The sequence below is a fragment of the Crocodylus siamensis genome, chromosome 4 (genome assembly GCF_052110815.1).
Source record: "Crocodylus siamensis isolate JL-2025a chromosome 4, ASM5211081v1, whole genome shotgun sequence".
Classification (NCBI taxonomy): domain Eukaryota; kingdom Metazoa; phylum Chordata; order Crocodylia; family Crocodylidae; genus Crocodylus; species Crocodylus siamensis.
In genome coordinates, this window is record NC_143398.1 from 26,628,751 (window position 1) to 26,655,135 (window position 26,385).

At 38.6% G+C, this 26,385-nt stretch overlaps 2 protein-coding genes across 2 annotated transcripts in view; one reads left to right on the forward strand and one right to left on the reverse strand.

The window, feature by feature from the left end:
- Window positions 1-26,385, reverse strand: part of COG5 (component of oligomeric golgi complex 5) — a 354,414-nt gene that overhangs the window by 285,956 nt on the left and 42,073 nt on the right. The window lies entirely within an intron of this gene.
- On the forward strand, window positions 6,312-12,094 carry GPR22 (G protein-coupled receptor 22). Its single transcript, XM_090046303.1, has 3 exons — window positions 6,312-6,672; window positions 7,673-8,748; window positions 10,641-12,094. Exon 3 carries the CDS (start codon window positions 10,666-10,668, stop codon window positions 11,965-11,967), a length of 1,302 nt encoding a protein of 433 aa, XP_089902429.1. The 5' UTR covers window positions 6,312-6,672; window positions 7,673-8,748; window positions 10,641-10,665; the 3' UTR covers window positions 11,968-12,094.

Genomic DNA, 26,385 nt, shown 5'->3' on the forward strand with positions numbered 1-26,385 from the left:
TAAAAATTTATCATCATGTTTCCTAATGAAAATAAGGTCAACGTAGTACAATCTAGAACAATTCAGGGTATATATGTAGCCTGATGCTGTTGCAATGCATCATGCAAAAAAAAAAAAGAAAAAAAAAGAACTCTCAAATAACGTTTTCAAATGGTGCCATTGTTAAAGACGTTTAGGCAGCAAGACACTGCCTGTTGAAAACCACTGAGATTTAGGTCCCTAACTATTTTCAAAAAGGGAATGAGGTGATATTGAAAGTATTGCCCCTTTTATGCATTTTGCTGAAAACCAGCCATTCAATAAACTACAAAAATACTGACCATCTTAAGAAACGGAGAATACAATACTACTGAAGATATCCTAATGCATTCTGTAAGTCACACATTCATCCACACATTACATACAAAGTTCCAACTTTGCTCAATCTACCTCAGAGAAGATTTGCAGAAACAGAAAAGATCTAGAGGACAATGGAAGTAAAGAGTCATGTTAATCCTTTACTAAAATGAAAAAGCTTGAGAAGTTGTTTCATACAGACAGAAGAAAAATGAGAGGGTTCATGGCAAAGCTACATAAAACATATATGTTAAACAAGTATTAAAAGAACAAGCACTTAATAGTGAAGAAATGCCAAATTTAATCACCTTAATGTAGACCGTTGTGTACATTCATGAGTGCTTGATTTCCAACCCTAAGCATTTTAGCATACTTTTTTGCAATATAAATGATTACAATGATTGAAATGATGGGAGCCCAAGAAGGGTGGCTGTGCCTTAAGGAAGCTATCCTTCTCGCACAAAGCGAGACGATCCCCGTGCGAGGTAAAAGAGGGAAAGGGGCCAGGAGGCTTCCCTGGCTGACCAGAGAAATACAGGGCAGACTAAGGGCCAAAAGGGGAGCACATAAAAAGTGGAAACAGGGAGAGATCACCAAAGAGGAATATACCTCTTCTGCTCGTGCTTGTAGGGAGGCAGTTAGACAGGCCAAAGCTACCATGGAGCTGAGGATGGCAACCCAAGTAAAAGACAATAAGAAATTGTTTTTTAGATATATAGGGAGTAGAAGGAAGGCCCAGGGAGGAATAGGACCCCTGCTAAATGGGCAGAAACAATTGGTGACGGACAGAGGGGACAAGGCTGAACTCCTCAACAAGTTCTTCGCCTCAGTGTTCCTAAGCGAGAGGCATGACAAGTCTCTCACTGGGAGTGTAGGGAGGCAGCAGCAAGGCACCAGACTGCCATGCGTGGACCCTGAGGTGGTGCAGGGTCACTTGGAAGAACTGGATGCCTTTAAGTCGGCAGGCCCGGATGAGCTCCATCCAAGGGTACTGAAGGCACTGGCCGACATCATTGCAGAGCCACTGGCGGGAATATGTGAACGCTCGTGGCGAACGGGTCAAGTCCCGGAGGACTGGAAAAGGGCCAATGTGGTTCCCATTTTCAAGAAGGGGAGGAAGGAGGACCCGGGTAACTATAGGCCAGTCAGTCTCACCTCCATCCTTGGCAAAATCTTTGAGAAAATCATCAAGGCTCACATTTGTGAGAGCCCGGCAGGACAAATTATGCTGAGGGGAAACCAGCACGGGTTCGTGGCAGGTAGATCGTGCCTGACCAATCTAGTCTCTTTTTATGACCAGGTCACAAAACGCCTCGACGCAGGAGGAGGGGTGGATGTCGTATACTTGGACTTCAGGAAGGCCTTTGACACGGTATCCCACCCCATACTGGTGAACAAGTTAAGGGGCTGTGACTTGGATTACTGCACAGTCCGGTGGGTGGAGAATTGGCTGGAGGGTCGCACCCAGAGAGTTGTGGTGGATGGGTCGGTTTCGACCTGGAAGAGTGTGGGCAGTGGGGTCCCGCAGGGCTCGGTGCTTGGACCGATACTCTTTAATGTCTTCAACAGCGACTTGGACGAGGGGGTGAAATGTACTCTGTCCAAGTTTGCAGATGACACTAAGCTATGGGGCGAAGTGGACACGCCGGAGGGCAGGGAGCAGCTGCAAGCAGACCTGGACAGGTTAGACAAGTGGGCAGAAAACAACAGAATGCAGTTCAACAAGGAGAAATGCAAAGTGCTGCATCTAGGGAGGAAAAATGTCCAGCACACCTACAGCGTAGGAAATGACCTGCTGGGTGGCACGGAAGTGGAAAGGGATCTTGGAGTCCTAGTGGACTCCAAGATGAACATGAGTCGGCAGTGTGACGAAACCATCAGAAAAGCCAATGGCACTTTATCGTGCATCAGCAGATGCATGACAAATAGGTCCAAGGAGGTGATACTTCCCCTCTATCGGGCGCTGGTCAGACCGCAGCTGGAGTACTGCGTGCAATTCTGGGCGCCGCACTTCAAGAAGGATGCGGATAACCTGGAGAGGGTCCAGAGAAGGGCCACTCGTATGGTTAAGGGCCTGCAGGCCAAGCCCTACGAGGAGAGACTAGAGAAACTGGACCTTTTCAGCCTCCGCAAGAGAAGGTTGAGAGGCGACCTGGTGGCTGCCTATAAGTTCGTCAGGGGGGCACAGAAGGGAATTGGTGAGTATTTATTCACCAAGGCGCCCCCGGGGGTTACAAGAAATAATGGCCACAAGCTGGAGGAGAGCAGATTTAGATTGGATATTAGGAGGAACTTCTTCACAGTTCGAGTGGCCAAGCTCTGGAACGGGCTCCCAAGGGAGGTGGTGCTCTCCCCTACCCTGGGGGTATTCAAGAGAAGGTTGGATGTGTATCTAGCTGGGGTAATGTAGGCCCAGCACTCTTTCCTGCTTATGCAGGGGGTCGGACTCGATGATCCATTGAGGTCCCTTCCAACCCTAGCATCTATGAATCTATGAATCTATCTATTATTGAATTCTGCTTGGGTCACGAGCAGGGTTTGGACCTTTACATGGACAGCAGAGATCTAATACCACTTTATTTTGCAGTAATGCTTGAGCAGCAGTAGATTGCTATATAGTACTGAATCTTCTCTTGAATACCTCTCTAGACATTTAAGGTTGGTATGACCAAACTGAACTCACTGTACCTCCCAAGCTCCCTTTACAGCTCCAATCCCAAATTACCATACATGCTACTGTCATTCCACTGTCTTTCAGGCCCTTTACCTGGAAATTATATCCAACTCCTCCCTCCTCTTTGGCCTAGATATCCAAGCAACACCCAGATCCTGTTGCTTCTACCTCCAACACCATCCAAAATCTTAGCCTTTGTTCATTCTTTCATTGTTGTTTCATTCTAGCCTTCAGCTAAAACTAATGAAATAACCCTATGCTTTTATTCAACTTCTCCTGGGGAAAGCCAGAATAGCTATCGCTATGGGAATTCAGGTATTCAAGCCCGTATCAGCTCCTCAGCACAGTCTGGGCTTCGATAAAAACAGACTAAAAACATCTCTAGAATCTGCTCTTGTCAAAAACCACAGCAAGAGGACTGGTGGTCCAGAACTTGTGGTGAAGTGTCAGAGAAGGCAAAGGAGCTGTTCTGCCTTCACAGATGCTGCTGCTCAGAATCTCTGGATGCCAGTTAGCACCTACCACTATGACCTTTACCTAAGAGTTTTCTGAAAAATCTTGTGCAAGGAAAGGTGTAAGCTAACTATAACTCCCACACAGATGGCCATTTGAATATTACGAAATTGCAAAATTGGCCTACACGATATCAAAATAAATAGATACCATTAATGCTAATCTGAAATGAAATTGAATAGATGCATCTGAATTACCTGCACAATAACTGCATTTTATATGCATATGAAACACACTACCATGATTTTACAAAACTATCACCAAAACTGCTAATTTGATAAAGCTGCTACTACAATAACTATGATTTATCATAATAGGACATAGCCTTTCAGGGGCAGATAGTGGGAGAGTGCAGTTGTGCAGTCAGTCCCCTTCCCCCACCACCCCTTTTTGATTCCTAGTTGACTCAAAGTTTAAAACAAACTGCCTGGCACTGGCAGTAGCATTTCTATTCAGGCGGTAGTGAGGGTACCATATGACCCGATGACTCATTGTAATTTACCTAATTCCTTCTAAATTTTTTACTCCACAAGTGTCATCAATTACCCTCTCTCTCTTTTTAATGGTCTTGACACTCAACTAATCAAGCTAGCCTTTATTTTGCAATTCTGCTGTGTTAGCTGCTCCTTTTAATGTAGCTCCTATTTCACAATCCTGATGACTGTTTTTAACTCCTGATAAAAATATTAAATAGTGTGGAATAACTTTCAGTGAAACACTGGGTGCACTTCAAGATGCTCAAGAAGACTATATTTTGTTTTATGAATCTGAAAGAGATTTAATTCTAATGACAACAGAAATAAAGAAACAACACCTTTTGATTATTTTGCCTAGTTTGTCGTGTTTTTTATATATATGATATACACAATTAATGCACGTTCCAACAAAGCTGTATTTGTTTTTGCTTTGATTATAACTGAATAATACAGTCTTAGGCCCATGTTACCTTTTAAACTGGGGATTGGGAGTTCAGATCCATTTGGGCTGATAAAGCAAGCTGTGCTGGTATCTGGTATGGTACATAAGGGCCAAGTACAGACATTACAATTTTACCAGTATATATGATCAGAAACTGGTCTATATTCATAACAGAACAGAAGTTTGGCACTCAAAACTGGTCTATACCTAGAATACAACAGAAATCCAGCACATGTAGACTGGCTTAAAAAAATGGTTGAACTCGGTCTAAAATCTGCACCTCCCCCCACAACCAAAGTGCAAACGTGTGTTCTGTTCATTACTGATTTAACTATGCCGCTTACAGAAAACTGTTCAACTTAGGTTGAGTCTGCCTCAGGCTTTTTGAATGTTTATATGTAGTTCTGGGGTTGGCAACCTACAGTTCCTGGGCTGGATCCAGCCCATGGAGTGGGGGCTACACCCATGCAGTCATGTGCCTTGCCCGCACTGCATTGCAGCGGGGCAATGGCAATGGGGTAAAGTGACAGCCAGGCCCTAGTGCCAGCCTTGGACCCAGGCCGATTTATTTTAGCCAGCCGCCAGAAAACATTACCGACTGCTGCTTTAGATGGTTTAAACAGAAATGATTTTCCCTTAAAGAAGGAGTTGGACTAGAGGATAAGCAGGTTGCTTTCCAACCATGTTTTTTAATGAACCTATGAACACTTGATAGAGTTTTCCAAATTTTTCCAAGAATTACATCTATAAACATACAGCACCCTACAATATATTTTTAGAAATGGAACAGTGTCAACAATACATCATTTGAGATTCACAGATTCCTAAATTATTTGTGTTATCTAGAGATTATATTGAATAGTATTTTCAGTTGCGTATCTAGTTCACTTTCAAAAATAAATTTAAAAAATTGGACTAATACTTAAAATAATAAGCAAAATTGTTGTTCCGCCTTGTTATCATGATGCATGCAACATTGTCTGTACTGGAGGTATAGAACAGGAAATGCATTACAAAAGGAAACATTTAAGAAGTGAAGAATGCATAAATCTAAATCCCCAGAAACTCAAGGTCAGGAACAAAATACAAGAAACAAAAGATATACTCACAAAATAACATATGGTATCCCTAGAAAAATTAGTCACAAAAATAAACAAATATAAGCAAGTTAGTTTTCCCTAAAATTATGTTATCAAGCCAAATAACTGCACATGTACTGAACAGAGTGATGGGGTCTAGAAAAGTCATTCTCTACAGATAAGGAACTCAACTGGATTAATACCTACCATTTCTAAATAAGGGATGTGAACAGTCTATTAAAATAACTGAAATTCTCATTGTATTTACAGGTTATCTACTTATCCTGAATAGAATGTATGTAGAATAAGACCCTAATGACAACGTGCATAGGCACATGCTGGTTGAAATTCAGTATGGCTCACAGAAAAGATGCAGCAGTTTTGCATCAGAGGTAGGTAAACTTAAGAATAAAGAAATGCTCTGAAACAGGCTAATGGTAAAGACACACTTGAATATAAATTGCCAGAGGTTTTTAATGTAGTATACATTTCATCTAATTTTCACTAGTTGTCTGTCATGTGGTATACTGTTCAAAGTAAAGAGTGAAATGGTAAAAAAAATAAAACTCACATATGCTAAATGTATTCTAGAAATATACACAAATCATTTGTAAATTTAGTCTTTTCATAAAAGAATCCTTATATAAATCAGAAAAAAAAATCCATATATGTAGCACAGTTTAAGCCCAACATCACTGACCAATCAAAATTAGTGAATGCACTGCATCTCTCTGCAGTGAAGAGAAGCGACAAGGTAGGCTGTCATTCTGCAAAAGCTGCCCATAGCAAGCTTTCCTCTGAGAAGCATTGCTGTTCCTTTTTAAAAAGGCTGAATCTAAACGCCGTCTCTGGAGACAAGAAGCCTTCAGTATGTTAAATTACTTTCATTATGTATTTTCAGATGCTTATTGATTCTACAGTAGGAAGAATGGGAGACTGCAGCAGCCTCTTAAGCAGCACTAGATGCTGTATACATTAGCAGTATTCTGAAACAATGGCAGAGCATAGGTACAAATTTTCATTAAGGTCATTTCTTGAAGAAATGCTTATGACCCTTTTTCCCTTGTATTCTGCTAATAAGTGAAAAAAATGAATCTCTCCAAACTGGAACTGCTTCACCTGCATCAAGAATTTATCAAATCCTTAGTGGAGGTAAGATATATTCCTTACTATGGGGTAGAGTATAAGCAGTGTTTAACAAAAAAATGTTCATGGAAAAAGACAGCCCATTCAACTTTGAGAGATTTTATCTTCAAAGTGGACAATGTAATTTAAATACCATATTTTCCATAAAAACGTAACATTCTTGAAAAATAGTATTTTGTGAAGATGTATTGTGGGATATAAAGAATATGTTTTGTTCACAGTATACAAAGTCTGTACAGTTTAAACTACTACAGTGCTGCTAAAAATCCTTAATGCAGATTTTTTTCTCAGCACTATTTCCAAATATTGACAGTTAAATATATTGCAAATATATTTAAATATTCCTTGAAGGATCACAGTCTGCAACTGGTTATATATTTATTGCTTTATTAAGGTTGGGTTATATGACTAATGCCCGACTTGCTAATGGGAGGAAAAAAATCTTTATTTCTGCACTAGCATTTTGTATTACCTTCACATTGTTTATAATATATACAATTATACTGTATTTAAATATTTCACCCAATAGAAAGTTTATTCATATATCATTTATTCAAAGGATGGAAATTCAACATTTAAATTAAACAAGCTGTATTTTCCATGAATCTATTGAAGAGAAGAGCACGCATAGTATGTGCAAACTAGTTACTCAGATGACCTGTAAAATAACATTTACTAGCTTCATTTGTTTTTTTTTTTTACTCTGATTTTGCCCAGTAATATTTTGCTTAAATATCTGGCTTGTACCTACATCCTTAATATCTGAAGAATACATAATGTGTTCAATGCATTTAGTTTTAAGAAAAAGATAACAAGAGTGAAATATTTTATTTGGAAATAATGAAAATATTCTGATTTTCTACATTTTCTGCAGGAGCCAATTTTACAGATCTTTTCTGATTTACACGTTGATTAAACTAAGTGATACTATATAAAATATATTCTTGTATAACTTAATTTTAAAAAATACTACAAAAAGCCCTAACCTTTTCTTTTTCTTCACAAGGGCAAGCACCCTATTCAATTTTACTACTGACAATATGAAGAATGCAATTGATGGGGCATCGTTCTAGCTGTATGATCTACGAGCTGCAGGATGTACTTACATGTTTTTAAGACATAAAGGACTTTAAAAAAGCCCAAAACATGGAACAGAGTTATATTACCACTTAAGTGTGTGACACTTCAACGATGTATATAATGAAGACTAGCCATCTGCTAAGATTTTCATGAAAAGAAGAATACAGTGGTTTATTCTTAAACAAAATGAGGAGCATTTATTAAAAATGGATTTATAATTTAAAACAGAAATTGTGGAAACTACTGATTCATGAAGAAACAATGAAACATGACTTCCCAAACGGAGACTGTTCATACTTCACCAGCAAGCCAAGCAAGGCTTTAACCAACCTTTCCCTACACTCCTCGTTAAGTTACTTATTTGCCATAATGACCAATGCATATTTTTCTCTGAATGTTATGATCAATTATGTATTCTCCTTTAATGAATATAAACCAATTTAAATAACTTACAGCTTCTATCAAAGCACATAAACTGGATTTTACAATGTAGAGCAATTTATGCGACAAAGCCAGCACTCTAAAGCAAAGAAAAGGAGTACTATAGAAATGAATGTGTGACTAAATAAAGGATGCTACGTACATTTTTGGAGCCAAAAATCAGCTCTCTCTATTTTTATTTTTATTTATCCTGGAAAATAAAAGTATGCTGCCATAAGATGCAAAGACAGAAGGAAATTAGCATAACTTAAAAGAAGATCTCTTTAAAAAGGAGAACAAAAAGAATCCCAACAAATGACATGCACTGGTACACAGAAATATTACGTGCAATTAAATCCTTTTGTGTAATCAACAAATATTGCTGCTGAAGTGCTGGAAACAAAAAGAAAGGAAAAAAAACAAAAGGGAAAAGGATTCTGGTAAGGCATGAAATAGAGCACAGCTACTACTTGGTTGCCAAGTGAAAATTCACGTAAAAAAAAATCTGTCAGTGACACCATGTATCAATATATGACAAGCTGCTACAGTGAGCTGAAAGGCCCTTGAGGCAACAGAAAACAGGTAGGTCAGAAGCTGCATGCACCCAACCTCTGTTTAACATTTACAAGGGAACAGAGCACTGTATGGAGGAGATATGTTATTATCTTCCTATCTTGATGTTTAACTGCAAGTTAAACTGATGTGACAAAGACCTGATGTTTAATTTAATCTATCTGTTAGTAAGATCTGGCACATTGAACATTTTCCATTTTCACAAGATTTCATTTAAACTTACTCTTAGAGTTAAGATCAGCATTTGATCTAAAAGAACTGCTTCTAATCTTCTTTGGCTTCTACCAGAGTTCAAGAGAATTCAATTTATTAAGTAATGCATTTGAATTGGTTTCCAAAATACATTCAGAGTTAAAGACCACATACACAGAGGAAGCTGTAGTCTTTTTAAGGCTTGAGGTTGCATTACATGGAAATTAAAGTTTTGAAATATTTCTTGCTTCCTTTTACAGCTGAGACTAATACTCTCGTTCATATTTGTTACTTTAAAAGTGACACAGAGAATAATTGTTGAAACACAACAAGAACCTTCATTATAAAAAAGTCATTGATAGTACAGCATTATTGTGGCTTCTCAGGATTGTAGGTACCACATTTATTTGCATATTATATCTATAGTGTACTTAATTCATATTTGCATCAAAAAGGCAACACGTTTTTATTCTCCTTAAGCCCATCCACTTTTATTGCATTAATAAATGAAGGCCTGAATTTAAATTAATCCTCATATCAAATTTATTCCTTCCGAATTCTGAAAAGTACTCAAAGGTATCAGAAGATATCGTAAAGTATCGTGACCAAAAGGAAAACAATCCAAGACTTGCTCAATTTATTCTATTCATTCATCTTGCTATAGACCAAAACCAGTTTTATGAGCAAGTAAGATAAACAGTACTATGGCAGGCATCCTATGCAGATACTAACATTTCAACTATTGGCATTTGTAAACCATAGAGGGTGTGGCCATCACAAATTCTCAAATCAGTAATAAATGCTACTTCTATGAGCCTCACTACTTTAGAGAAGGAGATAAACTTTCATTGCGTCTTAAAAAGAATATACAACCCCACAAATTCCATCATGAAAAAACTTTTATGACAAATATGATAATATATTATGATTAAATATTCCTGTTATGCTCAAATACATAAATCAGTGGTGAAATAATACGAAATACTGTACTTTTGAAATAAATAATCTATTTCCTGAAATTAATTTTGAAACCAGAATATGGAAATGCAGTGTTCTAAAAGTCTATTTGGTTACACTTAAACTATTAATCTTTGTTTTACAGTTGAGTTACACAGCAACTCTCATGGCAATAATATACACAATTTAGAAACAGAAAGTTTAATGTATAAGTCCCTGTGAGTACTATACAATCTAAATGAATTTAAGAATTGCAAATGTTTGTCCATGAGATTTTTACAAGAGAAGTTTTCAAAAAAAGAGGTAGAGAAGTCTATAAAAGAACTTTTAAGTGATATTTTTATTATTCAAAAGTAACTGCTTTCCATTTCCCCCTCTGACTAAGTTTATATTGGGTACTAATTTTTTTAACACACAAGAATGTTCTCCTAAAATGGCTTTTGACCCAATGTGAAGATAATGCACAAATACAACTTATTCCACAAATGGGTCTTTTGTAAGCACCACGTCATCATAAAGAAACACTTGTCTTTGTAAATGGATTTAAAAACATTTTTTAAACAAATCATGTTCTCCTTTAAAAGTGGTCTGTTCTTTTAGATGCTCAGATTTCTGAATACAATCCAAAGCATGGATATAATTATACAATAAATCTCAGTTTGATAAGAATAAAATGCTTGTTTTTCTATATTTATTTAAAATGATGAAAAGTGTCAAAATCAAAGAATTTTATATGTTATTTCACCTTTTAGGACAAAAGCCAACTGCAACTAAAGAATGTGTTTCTCCCCCATTCTGGAAGTCAACATGCAGTCTGAATCTAACATTACAGTTCGAGATGCCATTGATGACATCAACACCAATATGTACCAACCACTATCATACCCATTAAGCTTTCAAGTTTCTCTCACTGGATTTCTGATGTTAGAAATTGTGTTGGGACTTGGCAGCAACCTCACTGTGCTGGTACTTTACTGTATGAAATCCAACTTAATCAATTCTGTCAGTAACATTATTACAATGAACCTTCATGTACTTGATGTAATAATTTGTGTGGGATGTATTCCTCTAACTATAGTTATCCTTCTGCTCTCACTGGAGAGTAACACTGCTCTAATCTGCTGCTTCCATGAGGCTTGTGTGTCCTTTGCAAGTGTTTCGACTGCAATCAACGTTTTTGCTATCACTTTGGACCGGTATGATATCTCCGTAAAACCTGCAAATCGAATACTGACAATGGGAAGGGCTGTGATATTAATGACGTCAATATGGATTGTCTCTCTTTTCTCCTTCCTTATCCCTTTCATTGAAGTCAATTTTTTCAGTCTTCAAAGTGCAAGTACATGGGAAAATAAGACGCTTTTGTGTGTCAGCGCAAACGAATACCACACAGAACTGGGAATGTACTACCACCTTCTAGTTCAGATTCCAATCTTTTTCTTCACTGTTATAGTAATGCTAATTACATACACCAAAATACTCCAGGCTCTTAATATTCGAATTGGCACAAGATTTACAACAGGGCAAAAGAAAAAAGCTAGAAAGAAAAAAACTATTTCTTTGACCACACAACATGAGACTACTGATGTGTCACAAAGCAGCGGAGGAAGAAATGTAGTCTTTGGTGTAAGGACTTCAGTTTCAGTAATAATCGCCCTACGACGAGCTGTAAAGCGACACCGTGAACGACGGGAAAGGCAAAAGAGAGTCTTCAGAATGTCCCTCTTGATTATTTCAACATTTCTTCTCTGCTGGACACCAATTTCTGTTTTAAACACTACAATTTTATGTTTGGGCCCAAGTGACCTTTTGGTAAAGTTAAGATTATGTTTTCTAGTTATGGCCTATGGAACAACGATATTTCACCCTCTACTTTATGCATTCACTAGACAAAAATTTCAGAAGGTCCTGAAAAGTAAAATGAAAAAACGAGTCGTTTCAATAGTGGAAGCAGATCCCATGCCGAATAACGCTGTAATACACAACTCATGGATAGAGCCTAAAAGGAACAAAAAGATTACTTTTGAAGACAACGAAGTAAGGCAGAAATGTTTAGTACCTCAGGTTGTCACTGACTAGATTTCTGTATTCACCCCATCACCCAAGAGAAATACATGAACAAATTGTAGAAAATACTGCCAAATAAGGGAAACTTTTTAAAGTATTGGCTACACTGTAAATTTTCAGTATACATGTTAAATAGAGGAGGCCATGTATAGTCAATTTATTCATTACTTAAGATATATGTTGCATGGCAGTTTGTTAGAATAACATCATGTGTATATCTGTTAAAAAGATATTCTTGTTAAGTCATATTTTTTAGAAAATAAATAGCCTTAAAGCTGTGTACTCTTTTAAAAACAAAGATTTGTATGTCCGAGTCTCTCTGTAAGTATAAAAAACAAAAATTTAAAATAAGCAGTCCACACTAGAAATACTTCATTTTCTAACAGTTTGTAAGTTTAATAACTTGAGTGATACCATGTTTTCAGACCTAATCCATAGGCTATGTTCATCAGGAATGGCCTGCAGCTATGTGCCACTGGAACCTTGTGAGCTTTTGGACTTTATATTTAGATGACCTATTAATTTGGAAATTCATCTAGAATTTGGTGACTTTGGGTATGCCATTAAAATTACTCACGCCGCATCTTTCATTTAAAAAGGGTTCCAAACTAGCTAATTTTGGCAATAGAGGAAATATTTTTTAAAAATCAAGTTAGTTCAGACACTGAAGAGGATTTTAAATGGAAAATAAAGTTCTTGTGCATTCAGAACTTAATTTCTTTTCAAAAGCAATCACACATGGTTTCCACATATTTTTGAGAATAATCCTACACCTACAACTTTTCTAATGAAGAGAAGAGCATTATGGGGGGGGGCGCATAGAAAAATAATAGTAAAATGCAGAAAAATGGCAAGATTCCAGATAACAGATTCTACACTTCATCTATTAGGTGCATAAGTTGACCTAGGCACCTGAGTGTTGTCCTATTCAAACTACCTAAGCCTCTGAAAAACTGCTAATACAAAAAATGGGATGGGTCCTTCTCTCTAGCTGCCTTTTTAGGTAAAATGATGGTATACTACAAAAACAGATGCACTGATACATTTTCAGCAACTTTCACAGACTTGTACTTGGATGCTCTGTAAGTAGAATAAGGTCTGACTCTAAGTGGTTTAAGCTTTACCGTCAAAAACGTAAACTAATTGGTATAAAGTACAAGATTTTAAGCCTGCACTGATATGTTAGCCGGACTTCCACAATGTGATCATTATGGGACTCTTTTGTATATGCGCTCAAGCACCACAACTAAACTACCTCTTCTCCTTAATCTCTATAGTATTCTGAATTTAGTATTGTTGTCCAATCCTGATCACGTAATCATCTTGGCAGACACAAAGTCAAAAAGACATTTCCCTATACCTATATAGGATTATATTCCTAGATCTTGACAGTCGTGAGGCATTTGTACTTTTCTTCCCAACCACTTGTCCATGCATCTTTCAAGCATCTCCTTCGCTTATACCCACTGTGAAGAACCAATACACTGACATAAGACTTAATAATGTCACCAGATAAAAGCATTAAAGGTATTGTGTTAACCATTAAGTTGAAAGGTATTTAGTATTCCCAGTCCTGAAACCATGAATTTGTAAGAAAGAATACAAATGGTCTTTCCTTTGGGTTGATTACCACTAAAAAATTATAACAAATCATTTAAGACATGTATTAAGAAAATATATTTTGTTTCTGTAACCATAACATTTCCACCTAAGGTGCATGAACAGCCACCATTAAAATAATAAGAGAATTCTCAATAATTAATGTTAAAACAAGTTCCATGCATGAAACTCAAACTACACCTTTTTAGCATAAGAGTTTTCTTCTATTGAAATACTGTGTTTTTTCTTCTATCCTAAAAAGTAAAACATGCCAATGAATGTATTCAGACACCTGAAGGAATCTGAAAATCATTAAAACTGTAGTTTTAAAGAAATTCAAGACTGTTCCCTACCTAATTATTATTCTATCAGATCATATTTTCTACTGCTACAAGCATCATTTGTACACCTATTTCACTGCAAAACTTCCTGCATCTGAATCCTGATTCAGGTCATGAACCACAACAGAGACAACCAAACAGTTATCTCTGGCTTCCTACTCCACAGAGACCAACCACTTAAAACAGATAAAACTCAGGTAAAAAGTCACTTAGCTATATTGCATTTATTTATTCAAATATTATTTACATAGCCTTGGTCTAACTAGTCAGGACAGCTCTGGCTGCACTGGGTTGAAACAAAAGCCAAGTTTCCCCTAAGTTATTATTTAAGAATCACCTAAAATGTTAAAGAAAATCCTAACTTTTATCCAATCAACAGACTCCAATGTTCAGATTACATTCATACCTTTACAGTAACAGAAAATTTTAAGAATATTTTAAAATGCCTTTTTTTAAAACCCTTGCTTAAAAGAAATGAATTAAAGGATTCAATTTCTGATCTTCTGAAAGAAAAATCACAGAATCATAAAATTGCAGAGAAGTAGGGCTGGAAGGGACCTGGAGTGGTCATCTAGTCAAACCCTCTCTGCCAGAAGCAGAAAAGAACTTGTGGCCTTCATAGGGCTCAAACCTGCAAGCCTGATACTATCAGCACCACACTCAAATCAGTTGAGCTAAAAATCATTTTAAGGAATCAAGAAACTATTATTTCCACCCTTTTGTTCAGCATTAAATCTCTTCCTATCATTCCATCCTCATTAAATCTATACCTCTGTGCTGAACCATGTGCAGGGGAACAAGAGGTAACACCATTCAGTTTCCAAGGGAATTTAGGGTTGTGAGGGGGAGTTTTTATACATAGTCTTAGATTCTTAAATGATTAGCTGAGTTGCATTCATTCATTTAACTTTAATGCAGCTCATCCCAATTTGCAACAGTAAAAGGGGATTAGAAAAACAGGAATTCAATATTAGTTTAGCAAGAGAGTTGGATTTCAAATGGTCTAATTTATTTTAATTACTTTAACTTATTCAAATGTGAAAAATTAGCTCATGTTGTGGGTACATGGTTTTTAAATAGTTATTTTTTGCATATAGTGAGCATATGTGCCAGCTGGAAAGAAAGAGTTACTGTGCTCTGTCAGGCATGTATGGCAAGAGGGGGGAGGCTATTCAAGATTTAGCATAGACAGTAAAATATATACAGTACCTGGAAGAGCTTTTTTGCTCTGTTAGGTAATGCATGTTTCACACATTGATGCATTTTTTGAACAAAATGCATTTGCTAGGTAGCAGAACTGTTGAATGGTTGAATGTCCTCAGGTAAATAACTGTTTTCTCTGAACATTTTTTGCCTCTAACTCCCATTCTTTCATGCTCTCAAATTGTTTTAATAAAAACCAAATCTTTTGTTTCTTTAAAAAAATTATAGTTTTTGGAAACCAAATCAAATACAAAAGTAAACACACTCTATATTAAGCTACAAAAATCACCCAAAATCTTGGTTTCTTTCCACTTAGTTCATCAGAAAAATGGTACAGCACTAAGTGATTTTCTTGCCTACAAATATTTTAAGCCAATACAAGGTCTATAAGCTTGACTCCCCAGTCACATGCACTAATATAAAATCCATTGAATGATGTGGAATTATCCAAGGGAGAGAGGAGAATCTGACCCCAGACCTACAACCTGCTCCTTTAAAATTTTATAGAGCACAGTTCCAATTCAAATACTGAAAACCACTGGAAACAGTCATTTATTTTGTCTTGAAAAAAAAATATGAAACCAGAATATGAAAAATATGAAGCCAGAATGATGGGAAAGGCAGAAGAGCAACTATGAAAGCTAGTGTCTATTAGAACAGATCCAAGGATTAATTTCACCTCAAGACAAAAGGCCAGGTCAAGACCCTCTAACCCACATACACAATTAGCAGAGGCATAAGCAGCGTTAAGAGTTTTATACTTGACCTCTAAACACTTGTGAAATTGAGTAAGTCATCCTTTTGTTGTTTAATTTTAGCAGTCATTGCTAGCAGCCACTAAGCACCACAGCTGTATAACTCCCCCTCTCTTTTGTAAGAATGTTATTCCCACAGCTATATTAGGCCAGTTTTTGCTTTCAATTGCACCAAGCTCTCTCACAATCTGTTGTATTTTTTGCATCAGAAACAGTGCTCAGATAGTGAGGGAGGATGGGAGGGGGGAAAAGGAATTCCATCATATCTGATGAATGAATGTACAACCTTGCTCAGATTATGGTTACAATATTTTTTCCCGACTTCCAAATATCCAAGATAAATACATAATGAAAAAGAAAGGGCCAGGTGTATGTGGTAGGATATTATCATCAACAGCAATGAACTGGCACCCTAGTAACTACAAAAATATCTGCAGAGAAACAACTTACAACATGCATGAGAATTTCAAAATAAGAGCTGAATGCAACTACAAAAGTTCGATACAACCCCTGTTCAATGAAAGTAAAAGGGGGGAAAAAATCCATTCTGCTAACAGCTGTCAATTGAAATTTACTGTTGGAAAATACCAATAACTTAAAAGGAGAAAATGCAAAAAGACCTGATAAAAACAATTTTAAGATCTTGCTTATGTTATGTGGTTTCTATATAGTCTCTACAGATTACTCCAGAGAAGTAGCTGGCACAAAATTTATTTAAAAAATCATGGGAATCACAGCATATTTCAAAGACAAATAATAAAAACACAATCAGATTTGCCATGGTGTATGTGTTTGTTGGTACTACAGGTTAGTTTATTTATAGAAAGAGGTATATTGTACCTCAAAAAATTGTGTCTTAAATTATAAATTTAAATTAAAAATCACTTCTTAATGCAAGTGTCCATGCAAATTTTAGAGCATCAAGAACATGCAATTCAATATACTGTTCCATTTCTCCAGTTTGAATTCCTCATGTAGCAATACACATTTGGGTTCAATAAACCGTGTTACCAGATGTTCAATTTAGTGCAAGACTGATACAAATTTTGATCTTATGTTGTTACATTCTAGGAATGTAAATATTGTTTAAAAATGATTTGTTTAACTTCCTCTAATTATATCAGTTAAAATGGTTAACTGATAACATAGAAGCTTGGACACAGCTGCTGCTGGAAGCCACTCGCGGGACCCTTCGATCATGGGGGAGGAAGCAGTGGCAAGCCCAGTCAGATAACACAGTCCACGTGAAGCCTGGCATGGGAAGGGAAGGAACTCCTGTGAACTGACAGCCAATTGCTTAACTGATGAGTCATTAGACCACCTGATGTTTTCCTCTTTAACCTCATAGGCTATAGGTACTAACCCCCTTGCCCCTCCCTCATCCCTCCCTCTCGCCTGCCTTGCCACTCTCCATTTCCTGCTGGGACATGTGCGTGGCTTCCCTTCCCCCACTTCCCTGGCAAACTGTATCTAACCTGCACTAAATGATAACCAATAAGCCCAGTGATAACCAGTTCTCTTACCAGTTAAGTGATTAATCATTTAACCTTGTATTATCCCTATTACATTCCCGTAAATAATATTTTAAAAAAAGCTATACATTTCATATGCATGAGGCAGGTCAGAAATATCTTTAAAAAGATGCATTCTGGGAAAGTGGGTTTAGCCAAGTCTCGTTAAATTGCAAAGCTTACAATACAGAATTCAGAGCTAGGAGTTTAAACATAAAAGATGATAACCCTGTTTTATGAGTGGAAATTTAATAGGTATTTATGCTTCCCCTTCCATTATCAGCCATCATAAACCCTATTTATCACTGTCTTTCTAACCCTTGTAATCCCTACAATTTTTTGTAGCCTAATAAGCAGGAAAAAATGTTGCAAACTTTAAGTTTCAGTCTTCATTACATCATAAGGCCTCTTTCTGAGGCAACCCCTTTTTGAAATATGGGTTCCACAAACTGATGGAGAAAGTAGATGGATAAGGGTAGTGTGCATGTACAGGATCTTCTACTAGGAAAAATTACCAAATATTTACTCAAATCTAAGATGACTTCAAATTTAAGATGGTTCCACTCCAATAATTACACTCTACATGGAAAACTATAAAATTTGACATAATTTTCCATGTATTGAATCTAATTACTAAGGGGTCATCTTAAATTGTTCTCCTGACTGCTGCAGCAGGGAAGGCAGCAGTAAAGCAGACAAGTGGGAGTGTGGGGGTGGAAGGAACCTATCTTCACACCTGGCCCTTCACATACCATTTGCCAGTGCCTGTCCCCCCTGCCCAATCCCAGGACCTGCACCACCATCCACACCCATACTTATGCCACTGCCCAATTCCAAGATCTGCAACACCACCCAATCCTTGGCCCTCACTTCTGGCTCTAGGCTGGAGTGACTGAAGCTACTGCTGATTCCATGGCTGATGACTTCAGGCAGTAGCAGTGGTCTTAGCTCCAGCCCCAACCCTGGCCCAAGCAAGAAGTGACTCAGGCTCCAGGGCAAGAGCCAAAGTCACAAGAGCCACTTGCCCTTGACCGGTACCCAAATCCAAGACAAAGCTCTTCCCCACCCTTCCCCCAACATTCAGTGGGAGAGAAAAAACACTCATTTTGGATTCAAGTAAATACAGTAAATCCTTTTCTGAGTTACATAATGAATTTGACCTACCAAAAACAACTAATACAATATGTGCAATTGTATCAAGTATTACAAAATGAGTTTGGATCCGAGACAAAAAACTCCAGATATATTATTTTTATCCTTGAAATCTGTTTCTCTTCCACATTCTTTGCCATCATTCTATAAATATATGACATCATATAATAAACCTGATACCAACTATTTATGAGTAAAGTGGAATGAAGACCTAGGTATTCAGATGACAGAATCCCAGTGGAAATAAGTAATTCATAATATTCAAACATAAAAATTGATTTTAGACTTAATTTTATACAAATTATCATTTTCATCTGCATGGGCTCCCTTGAAACTTAAAAGATTAAATATGCTTCCAGTAAATACATGTTGATGTGACACACTGAGGCAACACTCAGTTACATGTTTTGGTCATATCCTAAAATCAACTCTTTTAAAAAAGAAATTATCACTAGACTTAACATGGTTTTGAACACATCATTGATACCACTGGCAAATATATGTGTTCTTGGTTTTCCCTAAGAAATTAAAACTGAATCTTTTTCAGGTTGCACTCTTACAGTGGGTCTTATTAATGACACAGAATTATATTACTGCACTGGAAAAATAGGACATCTCCTAAGGTTGAAAACTGATACAATGAGATGGCACAGCTGGCATCCATGGAGAGAGTCATGTTTAACAGACTTAACTGCTTTGAAAAGTTTTGTATAGTTTGGAAGGAGTTTTCAAAATACTTTGGTAATTAAAATATCAGTCCTCACATGCTTCTTTTTTCTACTTCTGTCCTTTCCTCTTCCCTCCTTCCCCCACCCCCCTTTATTATTTAGGAGGTTTTGTTGAGGGGGGGGCTTACAAATATGCATATAGATCATATATAAGATTTACATTTCTGATTTTTGTATTTCATTAAAAAAAAACACAATAAAAACCCAAAAAGGAACAAGAGTACGGTCATTTCATTTTTTTTCAATTTCTGAGATTATTATATTGCAATTTTGATTTATATGTTTAAAACACATTGGTTAAATTACAACCTGCCCTCTGAAAACAGCTTCATTTTTTTTTAAAAAGACATTTCATACTTGAGAAAACAAAAAAATTAGTTCCACAATGCTCATTAACTTCTATTCCATGTGGAATTACTTTGGCACATGCTTTACTTTAGGCAGAGATCAACTTCAAAAGACAACTAGCTCCCTGCCAACATCTAACTATGGGAATAACTGGCTAGATATTTGGGATCCATCTTTCAGCCTTTTCTTTACATCTTAAACTAGATGTTTTGAAGTTAGCCAGCTAACTGCCACTGGAGTTAGTGAGGGTACTAACACTGATGGAACAGGATTCTCTTCCGATAACTTTCTACCCAATTACAAGAATTGGAACAGACTTTTTTTAATTTAAGAAATTACAACAGAATGTTATTATGTATTCCCATAATCCTCTTAAGAACATAGCCTAAAATAACTGTATATGCTGATTTATAGGGAAAAGACACAGGTCTCTGCTGCAAGGTTATAGTCCTAGGAGCCATTAAATAGTGGAGAGGTACCTGGGGAATCAGATGTCAGGCAGGTTATAATGTGTCATAAATCCAATTTCTATATTTAGTCCATAGACAGACAAGGTTCTCTGAGTGAATCTGATATGTTTTATTACACCAACTTAAATAGTTGGAAATTTTTATTTTTTTTTAGCAATATTTATATTTAGTCCATGATTTTTTTTGCATCTAGGAGTTTGATGAAGTGAAGTTCATAGGCTCATCTCTGGGAAGTGTTTTGTAAGTTTCCTTTGAGGATTAGAGCTGAGAGATTGGAGAGAGAGTGGTTTTCTTGTGAGAAGTGTGCCCCCAGAGGTAATTGGGTATTCCTGTCTTTGATAGATTTCCGGTGTCCATTCATTCCAGTTTGCAGTTATTGTTTAGTCTCTCCTATGTATTTTCCATCGGGGCATTTGGTGCATTGGATGAGATGTATTATATTTCTGGAGGTGCAGGTGTAAGATGCAGGGATGCTGATGGCTCTGTTGTAGGGTGTAGTAATTGTGGGGATGGTGGAGATGTGTTGGCAGGTTTTCCATTTTCTTCTCATGGCATGGTCTGGATCCATTCGGTGTGGTTCTGGGCCTGAGGAAGTTTGCTTCTGGTGATGAGGTTAGCGAGGTTCGGTGCTTGTTTGAAGGCTAGAATGGATGGCTCTGGGAAGATCTCTTTAAGAATAGGGTCTCTTTCTGGTATGCATTGCAATTGTTTGAGGATTTTCCATATGGGTTCCAGGGAGGAGTGATATATCATAACCAGCGGTGTGCTGTTCACCAGGGGTTTTCTTCTGTACTGCAGCAATTCTTCACATGGTATCCAGGTGGTTCTTTCAAACGTGTGATCTCTCTCTCTGGAGAAGTGTCCTTGTTGAGTGAAAGCCTTTTTAAGATTGGTGAGGTGGGAATCCCAGGTGCTCTCCTCAGTGCAAACTTGATGGTATCTGATGGCCTGGTTGTATATCACAGCTTTCTTGGTGTGTTTAGGGCGACTGCTGGTTCTGTGCCAAAACGTATGTTGGTCTGTGGGTTTCTTGTATAACGTGGTCTGTATTTTACCATTTTGGATACTGATAATCATGTCTAAAAAGGAGATGTTGGTGCTGGAGTATTCAAGAGATAGTTGGATGGAAGGATGATGATTGCTGTATTTCTAATGGAACTCAATCAGAGATTGCAGGTTTTCAGTCCACATGATAAAGATGTCATTGATATATCCTAAGTAAAGCAAGGGTTTGATGGTGCAGTCCTTGAGGAATTCTTCTTCTAGGTGGCTTACTAAAAGGTTGGTATACTGTGGGGCATTTTGGTGCCCATAGCTGTGCCCATGGTCTGGAGGAAGTGTTGGTTATTAAAAGTAAAATTGTTGTGTGTGAGGATGAAGTGTATAAGGTCAGTCATATCTTTGGGTCTGTACTCTGAGCTGTAATCTTATTCTTGTAGATATGTAAGGCAGGCTTGGATGCCATCCTGGTGTGGGATGTTGTGTTGGTATATAAGCTGGTAACATCCATGGTGGCTAGGAGGATGTTGCTGGGAAGGTGGTTCATGTCTGTAAGTTTCCACAGAAAGTCTGTAGCGTCTTGTACATAACTTGTTCTTATAAGACGAGCAGTTTTAGGATTGATTTCATGAAACCTGGTATTTCCTCAGTTAGGGTGCCATGGTTAGAAATGATAGGTCTGCCAGGGTTCCCTTGTTTGTGGATTTAAGAGCCTTATAAAAAGTCCCTTGGGTGGGAAGTGGGGGGATCGAGGTCTGTAGTTTTTTCTTGTAGTTTTGATGGAAGTGATTTGATGGTATTTTTGAGTTTCATGGTGAAAAGGGGAGTAAGATATTCTTGTACTTTATAGTAGGTGGTGTCAAAGACTTATCTGTTGGGTTCCTTTATGTAGTCTTCATGGTTTAGGACAGGGGTGGGCAAAATGTGGCCCGGGGCGACATGCAGTCCGTCAGGCCATTCTACCTAGCCCACGGGCCCCTTAAAAAACTTAGAAAATTAATGTTTATCTGCCCTGGGCTGCCCGTCATGTGGCCCTCCATGGCTTGCCAAAACTCAGTAATCGGCCCTCTGCCCAAAATAATTGCCCACCCATGGTTTAGGATGACTATGGCTCCTCCTTTATCTGCTGGTTTTATTACTATTTGCTGGTTAGACCTTCGAGTTTCTATGGCCCTTCTCTTTGGTAGAAAGAGGCTGTTATAGTGGCGCATTTTGTTGATTATTTCATTGTTCATTCTTTCCCTGAAGCGGTCAATGTAGTGGTCAAGGTTAGAGTTTCATCCAGTGCGAGGTGTCCAATCTGATGGGTTTGGCATTTTTTGCGGTTGATCTTTTCCTCAATGTTGTCAGAGGATGAGTTGTTATTGGAAGTGGATTCATTTGGTCATGGAAATATTCCTTGAGGGGGAGGTGTTGGAAGAATTCTTCTAGTTCTCCATGTTGAAGTATTTTATTAGGGTATTTTTCTGGACAGAAATGTAGGTCTTCAGAAAGGAAAGATTTTTCAGTTTTGGTAAGTGTGAACTTTGACTCATAGAGGACAACTGACTGATTTGTTTGGATTGTTTAATTTCTCTTGGTAGCTGCTTGCTTCATACCACAAGGATGCCAATAAATGCATTTCCCCTGTACCCTTCCTTCTTGTAGTCCTGCAGAAGCAAGTTCCTCAATAACTGATGTGCCAAGTATCTAGCACACTTATAATTATAGCTGGGTTAAATGGCATCCTAGGTTCTTTCCCAAACCATGAGTCAATCACTTTCTACTTTCTCAGTTCCTTCACCACAAACTTCCTCTTGAGATTTCCATTGCATTGATTTCTGAATTTAGTTATCCAAGAAGTCTGTTTTCTCAGATGTTACCTGAACTTCTATGCCATATATCACACCCTCCTATATAGACAGCACTTTACACTTCAACCTAGAAATCTTTTCTGTCCTCTTGAAGAAACAAAAGCACAGCAAACAGAAAAGGACCACAGCAGCTATTTCTTTCCCATCCATATCTACTAAATCATTTAGAGCCAGACCCAGAAAATGGCACCACTGTCCCTCCAAAACTTCCACATACTTGCTCTTTTCAATGCTTTGTTTAGATACTGCCATATACTAAGTCTCAACATGTCAGTCCACAACTGTTTAAATCAGTGGTTTCCACCTTTTGAGGCTGCAGGAACCCCTCCATAACTATGATGAATTGTGTGGCCCCCATTTCAAAAACTAGTCTGCATACCTCCACAGACAGAGGCTGGATCAGGAGAAACTGGAGGGAAGAGAAGCAGCCAGGCAGGGACAAGCGAATGCTTACCATTTTGCACAGCACGGGGGCTGGGAAGTGAGTGAGGGAAAGAGAACCAGCACCCAGGCAGGGATGAGCCTGCGTTTACCTCCTAAAAGCTGGGCAATCACAGAAATTAAGGGCTGGAAGGGACCCCAAAGATTATTGAGTCCAACCCCCTGCTCTAGGCAGGAATACTGCTGAGATCAAATGATCTCAGTGCTGCCAACCCAACTGTGCCAAAAATCATAAAACAAACTCTTAACAAATCAAGAGATTGGCAGGTAAATAACGAGATGCTATTTTTGAAGTATGTGCATCTGGGAGGGTTATTTGTGAAGGTGTGGGAGTTGGGTGTGTGTGTGAGGTTTAGAGCCTGGACACGGACAGTCCCTGCATGGTTTGGCAGGATGCAGGGTACTGTGGGTCAGAAGTGAGAAGCAGCAGCAGCAGGGCTGGACAGGCTGTGGGTTGGGAGTGAGGGGCAGCCAGAGACATACACAGAGACACTGATAGAGACAGCACCAGCTGGTAAGGGATGGGGGAAGAAGGATGGGGGTGGGGGGGAGAGCAAGGTGCCTGCGGTGAGGGAGGGAGTAGGGCAGGAGCAGGGGCAGGGACGAACAGGGTCCCGGGGAGGGACACAGCTCCCCACAGCAGTGCACACCCCCAGAGGGGGCATGGGGACATGTCCCCCCATGGGGCAGAGGCAGGCTGCCTGCTGACGGTTGTGGCTCTGTACCCTGCTGCTGCTGCCCCAGGAGCTCAGCCACGCAACTCCAGTGTGCCTCTTGCTGCTGGGCAGCCAGGAGGCAACAGCCAATGTGCCCTGTGTCCCCTGCCTGCCCGGCAGGTAGCAGTGGCATCACGCAGCTGAGCTCCTGGGGTAAGACAGCAAGGCACAGAGCCCCAGCCTGCAGCGGGCAGCCTCCCTCTGCCCTGTGGGGGGCACATGCCCCCATGCCACCCCTGGCAACATGCGCTGCTGCAGGGAGCCATGCCCCTTCCCTCACCCCAACCCCAATGCCTCTGGATGACCCGCCCTGGCCCCAAGGCCTTGTTCACCTCTGCCTCTGCTCCTGCCCCACTCCCTCCCTCACCATGAGGGCCTCAATCTCCCCCACGCCCCTTTCCCTATACTTACCAGCTGGAAAAATCCAGAGAGCTGAGCATAGGATCTGGAGATCATGAGTCAGAGTTATTTTGAAATCACGAGTCTTGCAACGGTTTCACGACCGGTGGCATTACTGTGATCCCAGCAAGGTGTCTGTCTCCTCTTATGATGAGCCTGAGCCTATCTCCTCACTCCCTGTGGCACCCTTCAAACTATCTCATGGCATCCCAGTTGCAAATCAGTGGCTTAAATACTCAAATAATTCAAACAGGTCGTCTATTCATAGATCAGATTCAAAGCAGGCCACGCTCAAAAAAGGGTGGTACTGACCAAAGAGGAGAGGCCAAGCTGTAGTCTCAGTTACAGCATTCTCAGAGCAGCCTCTGCCAGAGGGATCCTTTGGAACTGTGACTACAACAAAAGGTACTGTTTCCTGATCCTTGGGAAGGTCGAAGAGAGAAAACACTGCCTACTACCCCCTGGAATGACTCTCCCTTGAAGAATGTTCCTATACAAGGTATAATTTGGACCAAACATTCAGTGAGTAAATCAAATGATTGTCTTTTGCTCTTGTTATTATTAATGCAGGGGGAGGAAATTGTGATGAGCAAATCCTTGTTTCCCTTGGACAACTCACAGATTCTTCATCAAATATTAAATCAAAAGGTTGAATTGCCTCTATTTTTCTCTCTGTCGGGTAAAACGTCAAAGTCACCATAACATTTTCTTCAACAAAGATTGACACATTTCTTAGACAAAAATGTGGTATAAAAACAGTCTCTGCCTCTGCATCCACAAACAGTCTTCTTCTGCATCTGGTTCCAATATCACTGAATCAAGTTTGGTGACCTAAAATAAACCTGCAATAATTATTTCATGTGAGTAAAATTTTGCTGTAGATACAAAATTTTACTGCACTGGACTTTTTCTAAATGTGTGAACCCAATACACATTTTCATATTTGTTGAAGTATATTGAGAGGACAACATCAGTCATCTCTCCAAATCAGTGAGTCACAACACTGGGCTAACCAATACACCTGTATACAAAAAGTAGGGTCACCTACCCTTCCCTCTTCCCTAATGCACGCACACCTCTCAGCAGATGTGGTCTATGAGAAGTAAGAGCTATGCAGACTTGTTTTTAGACTTTTGCCTAGTACTTGTTTGCTGTAGTATTTCAGTAACTTAAAAATATAAAAGATACTTTTAAAGATTTAAGACTCCTTTCTGTCTACAATCTGGAAAGGATCCATTTCCTTTTCTTTTCCCTTCCTGCACAAAGCCAAACATTTTATCCTCTCTCTCTCACCTTTGCCACATAGAGCAAACAAAGCCTACAATCTACACTGAAAGCTGTGGGTTAAATATTTCAGCATCATAGCATGTGTAAAGTACCTTTAGTTCTTGACAAAGATAAATCTTTCTTACATTAATTAAAAATAGAGGCTCATCTATTCCTATTATAATGACACAAATCTCTAATAGTGTGCTTATGTAGTCTCAAAATATTTTGTTTACAGACTCAAAGATTATACATAGAAATCCAAACTGAATTCTACAATCACTGCTCAGGCTGAATGCAACTTTTAAAATTCCCTACAGTACTATTAATCTTGCATGTGGTTAAACATGGACATTCACACCTACAGGATTATTTAAACTAATGGTTCTTTCAAATCTTTTGACACTCTCCAGTGTTAATATAGTCTCCAGCTGCCAAACACAGAAACACTTAAAACTCAGGCTTTGTTTTAGAATGATCAGGGGATGAAATGGAAACAAGATCCAATCTCATATGACATCTGGGATACAATATTCTTCCTGGTAAAGACTGGCATTCATTAGCAGCAAAGCAGAAACAGAGGATTCACAATCACATCTCACATCATGTTTGTCTCTTAGGTAAGGATACTTTCAAAAGTATTAAGAAA